Source organism: Apodemus sylvaticus, chromosome 14 (genome assembly GCF_947179515.1).
Source record: "Apodemus sylvaticus chromosome 14, mApoSyl1.1, whole genome shotgun sequence".
NCBI lineage: Eukaryota > Metazoa > Chordata > Mammalia > Rodentia > Muridae > Apodemus > Apodemus sylvaticus.
The window spans coordinates 86754712-86770425 of NC_067485.1; the positions used below are offsets into that span (position 1 = coordinate 86754712).

At 42.9% G+C, this 15714-nt stretch overlaps 1 protein-coding gene across 1 annotated transcript in view; it reads left to right on the forward strand.

The window, feature by feature from the left end:
* The window catches only part of Adarb2 (adenosine deaminase RNA specific B2 (inactive)), a 277649-nt gene extending 273654 nt beyond the window's left edge, over positions 1-3995 (forward strand). Inside the window, exons 9-10 of the mRNA XM_052156649.1 lie at positions 199-377; positions 3819-3995. Of these exons, the coding sequence (XP_052012609.1) occupies positions 199-377; positions 3819-3995 (356 nt within the window). The remainder of the gene's footprint in view (positions 1-198; positions 378-3818) is intronic.
* The last annotated feature ends 11719 nt before the right edge of the window (positions 3996-15714 follow it).

Consider the following 15714-nt stretch of genomic DNA (forward strand, 5'->3'; position numbering starts at 1 on the left):
ATTCCAGCAATGAGTTTTAATACAAGGCTCTAATCAGAGCTGAACTCGGTTTTCAGCTTCCAGTTAGGGTAAAACCACGCCTTCAACAAAACTAAATTTAAAAAAGAAAAAAGTAGGACAGTGTTTATGCGAACGTCTCATCCCAGCTCAAACACGAGCTTTACTTCTAATGACTGCCTCCCATTTCTCTCTTGACAGGGGTGAGTAATGCCGAGGCCCGGCAGCCAGGAAAGTCCCCCCATTTCAGTGCCAACTGGGTCGTGGGCAGCGCCGACCTGGAGATCATTAACGCCACAACTGGGAAGAGGAGCTGTGGGGGCTCATCCCGGCTCTGCAAGCACGTGTTTTCTGCTCGGTGGGCACGGCTGCATGGTAGGGTAGGTCGCACCGGTCCTTTTTGGGGAGAAAATTAGCTGTACCTGGGCTCTGGTTAAAACCCCAAGGAAGCTCCAGGGACACCGAACATCATTTAGTCTGCAGTAATTATGAAACAGGACGTGCGAAGTGATCCCCAGGGTTACTGTCCTTTCTACAACTGCCCAGGAATTTCCTCCATGCGTTTACAGCTTCACTACCCCAAATGCAGAGTGTGTGTCCCTGTGAAATCGAGCGGCAAAGGAGGTTATTGGTGGACACCTAATGCCAACACACTGTGCCAGTTGGATGGTGCAGGGTGTCATAAGAAAGGTGCATAAAAGAGACTGGAGAGAAGACTCTGTGATTAAGTTCAGTTTGAGAAATCGTGGCCACACACGGCTGTCTGTAGCTCCAGTTTCAGGGGATCTAGTGCCCTCTTTCCGCCCCTGCAGGAACTGCATACTTGTGGTGCACATACATAACACCCAAGCCCACACATAAAATAACTATTGCTTGACGTTATTTATAGGTGCTTCAGTAAAAAAAAGATCACCAAGATACTATGCCTTCATTTTCTGAAGGAGCAGAGGGGTACAGCCTCTCAGGGAAGACTGACACCCAGCTAGCTCACTCCAGTAAACATCATACAAGGTTAATTGGGGCTGGAGAGGTTCTAGCTTCCAAACTTATCTTGCCCTTGCTGCCCTAAAGAGCAGACAACCCATGTAAATCTCAGTCCCTTTGGATCGAGGCTACCCATAATCAAAAGTAAGAACTCTGAGTATGCCAGGAGTGTCTCAGGGCCAAGGTTGGTGCAGCGGCAAGCTCTCACATGGCACCAAATGCAGACCCTCGGATGGACAACATTTCTTCAAGGTTCACACAGTCCCAAAACAATTTCTGAGCCTCTACTGATTTGTCCAGATATAGCAAAGGCTTGGCTGGAACATTTCACTCAAGACCAGACACAACAGCTTTACTATACATTTCATTTAAAGCCAGACATAAAGGCTGTACTCTACACATTGCTACATATAGTAGATCTCTTTTTTAAAAAGAAAAAGGGGATTTAACATTATCCCAAGTTCACATATAAAGAGATTACTTCTCAGAGAAAGCAGGCAAAGGCTAGCAAGGTGGCTTCGTGGATAAAAGCACTTGCCACCAAGCTTTAGAACCCAAGTTCAGTCTCCAAGTCCCACATGGCAAAAGAAGAGAACTGACTCCTGCAAGTTGTCCTCTAACCTCCAAATGCATGTTGTAGCATGCACGTACACACACACACACACACGAGAAAGGAAGGAAAGGAAGGAAGAAGTTAGGAAGAGAGAAAAAGGAGTGGGTGATTTCCAACTAAATTTCAAGAAATGTTGGGGTTAACATTTTCCCCAACCCAGAAAGCTACCCATTTCTACTACAAGAATGTTCCAGAATCTGCTTACCACTCGTAAACAGATAACAACTACAGTTGGGTGGTTAAAACCGAAATGGAGGCTTTTATGTACTTTAAACACATTACAGATTATAACGAAAAATACAATGCACATAGCAAAAATAAGCTAATGAAGAAAAGTATTTTGATCCTCTTTCTGTACTGGGATATATTTCAGTTGATGAAACTCTTGCTATGAGGGCACAGGGACTTTAATTCAAGTCCCAGAGATCATGTGAAAAGGCAAAGCAAGGTTGACTATTAGTCCCTGAATTGGAGAGGCAAAGATAGGTGGATTTCTGGAGCTAGCTGTCCAGTCAGCCAGCCTAGCCTAATTAGCAAACTCTAGGCCAATGAGACCCTGTCTTAGAGAAATGAGGGGAGAGGGAGAGAGAGACAGAAATAGAGAGAGACAGAGAGACAGAGAGAGACACAGATAGAGAGGGAAATAGAGAGAGACAGAATAAAGTTGGTCGTTCTTGGAGAACAGCGGTCCTGAGGTTGGCCCATGGCCTCCATATGCGCCTGCACACACAGGTGCATCCATATGACATGCACAGCCAATAATCATGGCTGGATTTAACCATTAGAAAAGCAGATATACAATCACAAATGTTGAAGATTACAGTTATTTAAGAATTTGGGTGTAACCATCTGCCTCTGCCTCTGCCTCTGCCTCTGCCTCTGCCTCTGCCTCTGCCTCTGCCTCTGCCTCTGCCTCTGCCTCTGCCTCTGCCTCTGCCTCTGCCTCTGCCTCTGCCTCTGCCTCTGCCTCTGCCTCTGCCTCTGCCTCTGCCTCTGCCCCTGCCTCTGCCACGGCCAGGCAAATGTGGGTCCATGGCACAATATGCTGCAGTCTTGATTAGAACTCTCTGCCTCTGCCATGTCTTCGCTGATTCCTTTTCCCGTGTCTCAGTTCCTCCAAGGAGTTTGGAAAGTTTGTCCACAAGCTCACGGGGTTGTTGGCCACAGAGTGGACACACTGACTACAAACGCTCTGGGGAGAGGCTGCAGTGTTATCTAAAGCTCCCCTACCACAGGCCTGTCATCTGCTTCCTACCCTTTAGTTGAGGAACCAAAGATATGGAGAATGCTCTCCCTACCTTACATTGCTCCAACTCTTGCCTCCCATGACTCTGAAGCCCAATAACCTCCTACTTTTACTGCCTTTCCAGTTAACTAATGACATAAATCAAAGTCCTTCTCTCCTGCCTGCCACGATGCTCTTAGTACACAAACCCAACCTAGCAATCGTCTCCACCTAATCAGGTTTTATTATTGGTGCCATTCTGTTTCTTTCTGGGGTTTGCTGGGTTTTCTTTTTGAGTTAGGGTCTTCTTATATATCCCAGGCTGGCATCGAAAATAGCCATTCTCCTAAGCCTCCTAAATGCTGAGATTATAACTGTGTGTCATCACACTCAGCTAAGAAGCCAGTTCAATTCTTAAATGAAGGTAAGTGGTGTGTCATGTTACACCTGTGTTAATCATCTATACTTCTGATATAGCAATGCATCCTTAACAATTGGTGTTTTCACAAAAAATTTCCAAGAGAACTCAGAAAAATGCACCTTGAGTTTGTTTTTTCACATGTATGTGTATGTATGAGCTCATTGGTTTGGTTTGGTTTTTCACATGTATGTGTATGTATGAGTCCATATGTTCAAGAGGGAGGATATATGTGCACATGTGTTTGGAGGCCAAAAGTCAGTGCTGTGTCTAATATAGGATCTCTCACTGAACTCAAAACTCACCAAGTGGCTGACTAGCTAACCGGCGAGTCTTGGGCGCTTACCTGTCTCCGCCACTCCAATGCTGGGATTATAGGTGTGCACCAACTCATCCAGCTTTTTATGTGGGTGCTAGGTCTTCATACTTGTTAGCCAGGCATTTTACCAAATAAGCCATCTCCCAAGGCCCTGCCATTGTAGTGTTAAGAGAGAGAGTAGCAAAGGTCAAGCTGTAGTTTGCTTGTGAAACTCCTGATGTTAACATGACTGGCTGAATGCATTTTCTCCCTTTTTCCATAGCTAAGCGCACGGACCCCAGGCCATGGAGACAAACCATCCCTGTACTGTGAGGCCAAGCGGGAGGCTCACACCTACCAGTCTGTTAAACAGCAGCTCTTCAAGGCTTTCCAGAAAGCTGGTCTCGGCACCTGGGTGAGAAAGCCACCAGAGCAAGATCAGTTTCTACTCAGTCTCTAAGTCACTGGCCTCCTTTGCTATTGGACCAGGGTGAGATACCCGGAGAGGACGGTGTGGTGTGTCCATCAGTTCTTGACCTTTGTTCTCCTTCGTTGTTCAGGAACAAACACGTGACTCCATGTGTGGATGAGAGATTAGATTTGAATTTGGGTTGTGCTGCTTCTCCCTGGGCTGTTAGTTCTGAGAACCCTGTCCACCACAGCTAGAAGTAGAAGCATTATTGCATCAGCCCCATTCCTTACTGGGTGTCAAAAGGAAATGATCTGTTCAGGCAAGGGGAGCCCAGAGGCAAGACTGAAAAGCAGTACTGGAGTGTACCTTCCTACAGCTTCCTCTGGGCTTCCCTTCCCTTCCAAGGGCCTCTCCAGTGGTGTGATCGAGTCTCACCAGCACGGGTTTATGTGACATTTCAAGATAAGCAACAAGTGAACAGGAAAGCCATGGGCTCCCCAACTCCAAAGAATCCAACGGGAATGCTATATTGTTCTCATTATTCATTCAGACCTTTTCAACTTCTTTCAAGAAGGATTTGAGATAGATACTGTAGAAGAGCAGTTAAAATGAAAGCCATGTTTATGACACAAAGGGATAGTTGCCCAAGAAGGGAACAAGTCATGATCAATGAACCAAGAAAACTGTTCTTAAACTGATGAGTGATAGAATGTTGGAAACAAACCCAAGCCTATCCACTTGATGACAGCCTCCCCATTGCTTTTCATAGATAATGACAGCTATGGAAGTGAGAACTATAGGGTGGTTAACCACTACCCAATAATCTCTCTACTGGGTACCAGTAGAATGAAATTGAGTCTTTTAAGTGAATTTTTATTAGGAAGCACACACACACACACCACTCAGTGCAATCTTTAGGTATGAGTAGCTACATGCTCCCTATCATTTTAGGTTCCTTGATCATCATGTGGATGAATGAAATAATAACAGCAAAAATAATGATGCCTTACCGTAGCTGCCAAAAAATTAAAGGGACAGAATCATGCCACTTTTAGAATGGGCATCGGAGTTCATGGGTAGACACAGGTTTCTTTAATGTTTAGCCTACATCATCATCCCTAAGAGGGAAAAGTACATGCAACCAATGTGTCTTGAACTAATTGTTTTTAAACATGTGGAGCTCATTTCTAACATTCATCACGCTAGTCACCATGTGTCTAATCTTTTCTATTTTAAGAAATCCCATCTGATGGGCTGGAGAGATGGCACAGCAGTTAAGAGCCTTTGCTGCTTCTATAGAGGACCCCTGGTTGAGTTCCCGGCTTCCACCTTACAACCATCCATAACTCCATCCCCAGAAGCTCCACACATCCATGCAGTACACCTATATAAACATGGGCAAATTATCGTAGACATAAAGTTAAAATAAATCCTTTTTAATCCCGTCTGAGATGCATTACAGATTTCTGTTTTGTTTTGTTTTGTTTTGTTTTTAAAGAATAGGAGGAACCATGTCTAGAATATGGGATTCTTGATTATAATTCTAATTCATCAGTCCCCAATAAAATTCAACCATTACATCATGATGCTTTTATTCTATCTTATATTGTAGATATCATAAGAATGCAGTAAACATGAAATACATTGAATTGTAGCTATCTGATTCAATAAAAAGAAGAGGGGAGATATTAATTCTTTGGATTTAATATGAGATCACATCACTAAAGTCCTTTGAGAAAAGGATATGAACATCATCGTAGGAAATGTTTTCAAGATAGACTTTCAAAGGCATGCAAATGTTTCTACAAATAAGTGATTCATATCGCTCACTCATAAATACTGAGGAAAGTGTAATCTTAGCTCAGGGTAAAGGCTAAGATCAAAAGGCCAACTTACAGTGATCTCTGATAACTTGATATATCACTAGGAAGAACCTTAGAAACTCAAGAAAGCTGGAGAGCTAAGCATGGCTTAGCTGCAATCCTTCAGCCATTAGACACAGTTACTTTCTAACTAGGGCCTGCCCTCAATTCATCAGTCTCCAATAAAATTTGTACTCAGTCTCAAGTCATTTGTACTCTGAGCTGTTGAATAGAGGACACACAGCACCTCAGAGCAGTGAGCACCGAACAGGGTTGTTGGTTATAAAAAATAATTGGCATTAACTTCGGGGTCTTAAACAAGATGGAAAGAGGCAGAATGGGGCACCTTTCAGATATTCTCAGTGAATACTACCACTTTGGCCTATGCAAGAGACAGAGAAAGCAGTGGCTACCCAACACCATCATGGGCATAAATTCCAGGGCTAGGTTTATAATTCATGGTGTCTACAGTACTGTTTTTCCAGAAGCAACCCAAACTTTCCCAAAGATGATTTTCTCCTTCTGAAAGGAGGATTCACTCTACCCCAGAGCACTAGCATAAAGATGTGCTTATTTATTTTAATCTCGTGTATTTGTGTGTGATTGCATGTGTGCAGGTGCCTGCAGGAGACTGAAGGGGAATCAGGGCTGCTGGAGTGAGAGTCACAGGCAGTTGTGAGACACCCTGCATGCATGCTGGGAAGCAAACCTGGGTCCTCTGGAAGATGCTTTTAACCACTGAGTTAACGCTCCATCCCTGAGAATTACTAGTTAAGTCAACAGGAGATCCCTATACAGGAGAGCTAGGGGATCCACATTTATTTATAGAGGTAAAAGAATTCTTTAATGCTACAAGTACAATTTTAAGAAACTACAGCTTTTCCAAAAAGACATCATGGAAAATGCTTTTTTCCAGTAGTTGACTATCTTGCAAAATACATGTCAGAGCGAGAATAAAATAAAGGAGGTGGGAGGAAGGAGGCAGAGGGTCCCTGGATCTCTTCAATGAAAAGAGACTTACTGAAATTATCTAACATGAATCCTGCCATGTGCTTAGAAACAGAGATCAGGAAAAAGACAATCTTCCAAGAAACAGGAAAACACAAAGAAGTGTTAAGAAGGAAGAATGAAAGGCCTGGGCCCATTTATTGTCTGAAGCAGACAAGCAGCCAACTCAGGATTACACACCTAGACCATGTTGGACCATACATGTGCTGCCCCTGACCTGCAGAAACCCAGCCCGATCCAGAAGCAGACAGTCACCAAATGTGGCATAGCATCTGGTGTACATGGAATAATACATTGGACATAGCATCTGGTGTACGTAGAACAAGCATCTGACATAGACATACACGGTGTACATGGGATAATGATAGATGGGACATAGCATCTAGTGTACATGGGAAACCCTGAAAGGGTCAGCGGCAAAAGCTTATGGATTTTTCTCGCCTTTATGTCCACAAAAGCATCCCAATACTGCTTTATGCTGCCCTGCATTTTAACTACTGAGTTAGTGTCTTGGGAGTGCCTCAGAGACACCCCATCTTAAGTTTCTACAGGAGTGAAACATAAATAGGTGACGTCTATTAGTCACCCTAAAAACAAATACAATCAAATGAATCCAAAAGAATGTGGTTAGACAATAAAGAGGACATGCAAACATCTCAGCCACCTTGGCCGTCTCTTATCTATCTGATTTATCCCCAAACCGTCCCCTCCCCCCCAATCTCTTTGATCGTTACACCCTTTGTTTTCAAATCCTCTGTCTTCTGTATCTATATCCATTGAGCCTCGATCCTGAAGTCCAAATAGAAGTCAGCATTATCTTTATCTGTCTCCAAAACACATGTTGCTTTCCTATCGGGAGATAAGCACATTAGGGCTTCCTGCCTGGTTCTCAGTCAAAACGCCAGTGTCTGATCATCTGTGAGCCCTCCCACAGGACCGAACCCATGATAAAGGCCACAATGACACACAAACAGTGCTCATTCACCTGCAGCAAAAGATTTCACAACAATGTAGAAGATCGAGTTATTGAATTCAGAATTTCTTTGGATTGTGAGTTTTGCCAAGGAGAAGATTTGCAAGTTTCTAATGGTCATTTCCTTTTGATTTCTGTGCTTCTCTTGGAACCTGTATATATCTATCACGCTATTATTGATTTTGTGATGTCTTGTTGTCTCTCACAGATGTCAGGCTAAGTTACTTTTCCAAAAGATGCATCGCTCATATTTTTTCCCACATAATTTCCTCCTCACAGAACATTTCTTATCAAAAAACTTAAATGCTTTTTGTATAGTGTTTGCCATATTTGATGAGCCATACATAGTATATACATAGTGACCAATGCCCAGAATAGAATAGTTAGCAGTATTTTGATGAAATACTATTTTTAGATTATAAATTTCAAGGTGAGTCTATAGTATCTTGTTTAAAAAAATTTAAAAAGACAATTGAAATTTAAATAGAGGAGACTTTTTTTTATTTAGGGAAACTTCTATGATCACTTTTAAGAAGCCATTCTAATAAAATGACCTAATTGGCCCAAAAGATAATAGCTATCACTTTCTAATAGCAACCAAAGGAAATTTAGAAAATGTGTTTCTTTTTATGTGCTACCATTTGACTGCCGCGACCACTGCTTCCTGCCAAAGTCTCAGCAATCAGCAAAACCTGTTTCTCCATCACTCTTATCTAAGACAGTTTTCAAAATCTACAATCTCATATAGGACTAAGAAATCCACTATGCTGAGCATTTCTAAACCTGCCCCAGCTCTGGATGTTTACAGAGTTCATGAAGGAGTGGGAACTCAAAGTGCTGCCCTAGGAAAGGCTATAGCACCAAAAATCAGCCTTGGCTGGGGTGTGGTGTGGGGAGTGATAGAATGTTGTTAAGAGAAGCATAGGGTGCAGACTGTGGTTATTCTATGGAGGGCTTGGAACAGATTGAACCCCCTGGGCGCTGTCCATGGTTCTGATTTGTAGTTGATCACAGGAAGAACTATTTTGGGGAATGCTAAGGTATCAGTGGCTCTTGTTAACCTTCCTCCTTAAAGTACAAAGGTGATGAGTGATGTGAGGAAATAAGGAAACAGACACAAAATGACCGAGGTGGAGGCCACCAGAGAGAATCCATGGAGAACAGAGCACTGTCCATGCAGTTCCTCCCACCCAAGTCTGGGAAACCAGAAAACGAGGTCGCTCATTACCCTGGCGATTCTACATCTTTAGACTCACTTCTCCCCTCCCACCACCACTTTCCTGTTGTCTGTGCTTCCCTCCTGCTAAGCATCTGCCCTGCTTGTTTTGATCCACTGTGTGCCCGAGAGAAGTGAAGTACCAGGGAGACTGCTGTTCATGGTCAGTAAGCTCCTGTGTGTCCATGTGATAGCGTGACTTACAGGGATTTACAGCGATTGGTCTAGACCCCCAGAGCATGCCCATTTCATCCAACCACTAACCAAAAGAACCGCAGATGGCCAGCCACATCGCAAGAAGTTTAAGCCCAACAATAGCACCCCTGCAGGCAAATGTGCAGAATCAACACTAGGAGAAAATACCATCTTATTTCCCAACTCATCATTTTTAGACAGTTGGAGAGATGATACACCCTTTTAAAGATAAAATAAAAGTTATCCAGATTCTAGTGCCTCTTTCACATGGGCACCTGATTTCTATCACCCAGAAGTCTGTGAATCAATTTAAAGAAATTTTTCCCAGCAGTGCCCAGCTAATTTTCAGAACTTTTTAAGTAAAACGAACATTCAAAAAATATATAGTCATTCTTAGTTGAAGGAATGTACATAAAAAGCATGACTGAATGGCAATATTGTATCAATGGATGTATATTTGTAATATTTGTAAAATAAAAAATCCAAAACCTTACAATATGAATTTACACATGTTAATTTGCCTCTTCTAAGTTCTGTAAATTGCACTTTGGGTGATACCTGATAAGTGAATGTTTCTCTTAAGTGAATAAAAATATCAAGTAAAGTTGTTCTTTCCTGGATCGTCTGGCCTTTTTCATCAAGCAGTGTACTGGGGAATGTTTGAGACACTGTGATATATGGGGCTTATAGAAAGCCTGACACGGGCCTGCCTTCTTCAGAGAAATAGAGTATTTGTCTCTAAAACCTTTCTCTCTAATAATAGCCATGTCAGTTATCAGAATATGCCAGAGTAAAAGTCACTAGCCCAGATGTTGCCCTTTTATAATGTAAGCAAATTAGTAAACTATCATGAACCTAGGAATGAAACTACCTGTCTTCAAGCCTTGAGTGACTTCATACGTGACGCTGAACCTCAGTTTTCTCACTGTTGGGTGTTGGAGACAAGAGATATCTACAATTTCACAGGATTTCCCAGGGGATTCAAAGGAGTCACAGTGTTACAATGCTTTAAAATTCTAACACACTGTAAAGAGATGGCAATGGTGGACAACTGTCCTGTTGAACACTGATCCTAATGGATACTGGGGAGTATGACAAGTCTACAGCTTCACCAAGGGATGGTTACAGCCTCAACTCTAGCTCTGCATGGACCGAACACTCCGGAGTTCAGTCTAATATTACCCCAATAGCATGTTTCTTCTTTCCAGAGACATAAGCTTGGGCAACATATTCATAAAGGGGCATTTGCTGATGAAAAGGTCTTTGGGTTTTTTTCCTCCCATTAACCTAGGAATAGACAAAAACTAAAAAATATGTTGAACATGGGTCATCTATGCTAACATTTGGAAAACTGAATAATATCCTTTGTTTCAAAGTGTTCTTATCCTACACTATATCTGAAATTCTACTACACATGCACTTTAATCTAGAATAAGGATATCTTCCATTTTTTCAGGCTATATTTAGTTTGCATTAGTAAGAGTGATGCTCAGGTGAGAGTGTGTGTGTGATATGTCAGGCAGAGGTGGAAGAAGACTGTGAGAAGTGCTTCCTCCATACTCGGTTCTAAGAGGTGTGTGTGTGTGCACATGTGCGTGTGATATGTGTGTGTGTATGTGTGTGTGGTGTGTCTGTATCTCTGTGTGGTGTGTGTGTGTGTCTGTGTTTCTGTGGTGTGTGTGTGTGTGTGTGTCTGTGTCTCTGTATGCGGTATGTGTGCGTCTGTGTCTCTGTGTGGTGTGTATGTGTATCTGTGTCTCTGGTGTGGTGTGTGTGTGTGTGTCTGTGTCTCTGGTGTGGTGTGTGTGTGACTATGTCTGTGTCTGTGTGTGTGTGTGTGTGTGTGTGTGAGAGACAGAGAGATAGAGAGAGAGAGAAAGAGAGAGAGAGAAAGAGAGAGAGAGATGTGTCTGTATCTCTGTGTGTGGTGTGTGTTTCTGTGTCTCTGTGTGGTGTGTGTGCGTATCTGTGTCTCTGTGTGGTGTGTGTGTGTATCTGTGTCTCTGTGTGGTGTGTGTGTGTGTGTGTGTATCTGTGTCTCTGGTGTGGTGTGTGACTATGTCTGTGTGTGTGTGTGTGTGTGTGTGTGTAAGAGATGTGTCTATATCTCTGTGTGTAGTGTGTGTGTGTCTGTGTCTCTGTGTGGTGTGTGTGTGTATCTGTGTCTCTGTGTGGTGTGTGTGTGTGTGTGTGTGTCTGTGTATGTCTGTGTCTCTGGTGTGGTGTGTGTGTGACTATGTCTGTGTGTGTGTGTGTGTGTGTGTGTGTGTAATTGTATCTGTGTGTCTGTGTATGTGGTGTGTGTGTGTCTGTGTCTCTGTGTGTGTATGTGTGGTATTGTGTCTGTGTGTCTATGTGTATGGTGTGGTGTGTGGGTGTCTGTGTCTCTGTGTGTGTGTGCGGTATTGTGTCTGTGTGTCTGTGTATGTGGTGGGTGGGTGTGTGTAATGTGTGTGTACACATGTGTGGTGTGTGTATGTCTCTGTGTGTGTGTGTGGTATTGTGTCTGTGTATGTGGTGGGTGTGTTTGTGTAATGTGTGTGTGCACATGTGTGGTATATGTGTGTGTGTGTGTGTGTGTGTGTGTGTGTGAATGTACATGTGTATACAGGTGCTCCAATGCATATGGGCACAAAGCACTCAGGTTCAAACACATGTACATATGTATGTAGGCCACTGGTTGATGGCAGACATCTTCTTTGAACATGAACCACTTTATTTATTGAAGCCCTGAATCTGGATCCCACCACTTTGGCTAGTGTAGGTAGCCAGCTTGCCACAGAAACTTCTTGCGCCACGTCCTAAGGGCTGGAATTACCAGTGGGCTACCACACTTACCTGGCTTTCATCTGGGCGCTGGGGATCCAGACTCCAGTGCTCATAATTGCACGGCAAACACTTTATCTGCGAAGCATCTCCCCAGCCCTGAGTTTCTCATTTTTTATGTCTGATAGTTACCCGAGTGGAGAGAATAATAAGAGGGCAGGATACTGGTAGGAAATAAAGGATAGATGGGGGGCTATAGGGATCTAGTTCCATGGTAGTGCTCTTACCTAGCATGTATGAGGTCTTGTGTTTAATGCCCAGTACAAAATAAAAATCTGGGCTAGAGAATGGGTCTGTGGTTAAGATCACTGGACTTTTCTTTTTCTTTTCCAAAGAACCAAGTTTCAATTCCCAGCACACATCGCTGCCTGTCTTTCCATTTTCAGGGAATCTGATGGCCCCTGCTGGCCTCTGGGGGCACAGAGAATGTATGTGGTGCATGTGGGTAAAACCCTGTTCTCAGACAATAAAATGAAATAAAACAATAAACACAGAGTTGTGTTCTTTATTTAAAAAAAAAAAGCTGGACATGATAACTCACACCTGTAATACAATACTAATGAAGCTGAAGCAGGAGAATTGTCATAACTTCTAGGGAAGGCTGGGCTACATAGTGTCAGCCTCTCTCAAAACTACAAACAAAAGATGTTGGAACGTCTGGCTGAGAGGGGCTCAAGAAAGCTCTCAAGTGCATCTGAAGCCACCCTACTGGCATTACTAAGCTTCGAGAACTTGAGTGTCAGCTGTTAACAGGGGCTGCCTTTCGTGTGCAGAGAGAGTGGTCTCTGAGCTAATTATATTATCTCCCAGAAGTGGCTTTCAGCTCTGCTTTATCTATTGCTTGATATTGATCACAGCAGAACCCCCTCTTATGGGGAAAAATGGTCTACCATGTTTGGAAATGAGTGGCCAGGGTCTTGGTAATGCCTTTAAACTTAATGGTTCTATGTACATGCCCAAAGCATTCCTCGAGCCAGTCAAGTCCCTGCCTGCCCTAGCCTGGAGCAGAGACATCTTTCTGGTGGCATTTTTCTTTCTTGTTGAGATTTTTTTTTTGAGCACGGAACATGAAGTTTATGATATATTGTCTTAGTAAAAGGTTTCTGTTCCCAAGGAAAGGAACTTAGAATCTACTCCAACTCTTAAAATGTGATCAGTACACATGAAGGTTGAAGGACAAAATGGCCACAGCTGTGGGTGTTAAGCTCTGTGATTGATCACACCCTTGTCTACTCTGGAGCTATTAAATCAAGTTCCTTTAGTCGAGTTTCACATGATGACAGAAATACACTCTTTCCAGTGAGGTTCAGAAAGCCACCCTCCTTAAAGGGCCAGCTTCACAGAAAAGACACACAGACGATGATGTATAAAGGAATGGGGTTGCAGCTTGGTTAGCAGCATCCTTGCCTAGCGTGAGTGAAACTCTAGGTTAGATCCGCAATACCACATAAACTGGTATGGTCATGTGTGCAAGCCTGTAAGAACTTAAGAGGTCGAATCATTTGGAAGATCAGAAGTGCACTATCACTCTGGGCTATAGGTCAAGTTTGAGGCCACCTTGGCCAGAGACCTTGTCTCAACAATGAAGAAGATGAAGTATGACTAGAGAGCTAATGATGACCATGATGAAGATAATGATGCTGACAGTGATGGCCAAGTACTGATACACCCTAAAGCAGTCACACTTATCCCTTGCTCTTTCATTAAAAATTTCTTGACTAAACCCCAAACTCAGAAAGAACTCAGAAAGAACTTCAGAGGTTTGTCTGCATGGGAACATGTTTGTAGGTGCGCATGCATATATGTATGCATGCATATGGAAGTCAGAAATCAACCTTAGGTGTCATTTTGTTTCACTAACTGAATACCTGGTTTTTGACAACTCTCCAAGAAAGCTAGCCTGGCTGGCCAGTGGCCCGGTAATATACATCTAATGTCCCAGGGCTAGGATTATAAGGATTATAAGCATATGCTACCAATGCATGGCTTTCGTTGTTATGTGGTCTAAGCGGTGAACTCCTGTATTCATGCACTGAATGAGCTACCCCAGGCCCTAACATTGGTGTTTTTAAACACAGCCCACTTACTTGCTCAGAACTCAGGTTAGCTACACAATTTTGACAAATACCTGGCCCTCATTTTAAAAAAGAATGTCATGAACTCTTCAACAAGAGCTAACTTTGCTTCTGTGAGGAAGTGGGCTCAGGTGAAAGAGTGGAAGTGTCCTTCAGAACCAGAAAATGAATTTCTAATCCCAGCTGGGCCATTGGTCATCTCTCTGACTGTCAAGCTGATTTGCTCTCTTAGGAATGTAGCTGCATTTAGCAGGTAGCTCAGGGGAGTGACTTGCCTTTATAAACGACACTTAAAGATGTCATAATATTAATGACAAGAGCATATTAGTCACCAAGAGGCAAGAAGTATTGGAGAACAGAACAGGGAATTTAACTCACAGAAGGTAATAAGTCGTCCTATAGAATAGCAAGGTGATGTAATTTTTAGAGTAGAAGAGAAAAAAAACATGTCAGAAAAAAATTATTTGTCAGGATATAGTTCAGTATTAGAACACATTCCTAGCATTCATAAGAAATATGGACAATTGTATAGAATTAATTCTTAAAAACAAAAGTACAAAGACTTAGAACAATTATTGATTAACTAAGAGAAAGTGTGTTAGTGTTAAGGCAAAGATGCTATTAGACATTCTGACTTTGTGAAGTAAGGTGAGATTATGAGACCATGGAGACAGTAAATATAAGTGGTTCCTTAAGAGACTTCACTGGAACAAAAGCAAGATAGAGAAGTGGAACAGAGAAGGCTGGTCAGAGGGGTGGGCATTCAACATATAGAGTGCTCAGTGTCAAGTGAGTATGCTCAGAAAAGACGCTTGAATCTTCCAGAGACAATCAGGACCATCCAGAGGAAACCTCCAGAGCTGACCTTGAACATGTGACCTTGTTCCCACTGCTACCCTAGACCCAATCCCTTTTAGGCACAAACCAGATGTTACTGAAAAATCTTGCTGTGGGAAATAATTAAAAAATGAATTGACATGTTCCTACACTTGTGTCTCTGCCTAGCAGCCTGGATGGCCATGCACTGGCAGGCAATGGATCACCTGTTTTTATCTCATGGAGATTCTGACTCTGAACTTCATAATCTCTCCACCCAGCTCACTAGGTTCCCACTGGCAGGTCACTACCACACCAACACTATGCTTCAAATCCCCCATGGCCTTTGTGGTGCACATCTGGCAAACCCACACTTTGTCACCATACCTTTCTCTCTTGAACCCAGACAAGCCACCATGTGAAGAAAAATGAAACATGAACTTAGTTCAGAAACAATGGTAACTCAATCTCCGGGCACAACAACTAAAACCTAATCTTGTAAGCCTTATTAAAATCTGATTCCTCCAGTGGTGAATCCTTGCAAATCCACCATGATACCCAGGAAATGCTGTCCCCATTTCAAAAAGGAGCTAACTCACTCCTGCTTCCTCTCTTCCTCCATCCAACCCCGGAGGTCCCGCCCACTCACCTTTTATTCATTTATTCATTCGGGGATTGGTTCACAAGAACAGCACTAGGCCCATCCACAGCAAAATCTTATGGGAGGAAAATCTTGGCCAGTGTGGAAATTGCACCAAGACCCAGATTTGACTTTGTTCTGGTTCTTTACTAAGGC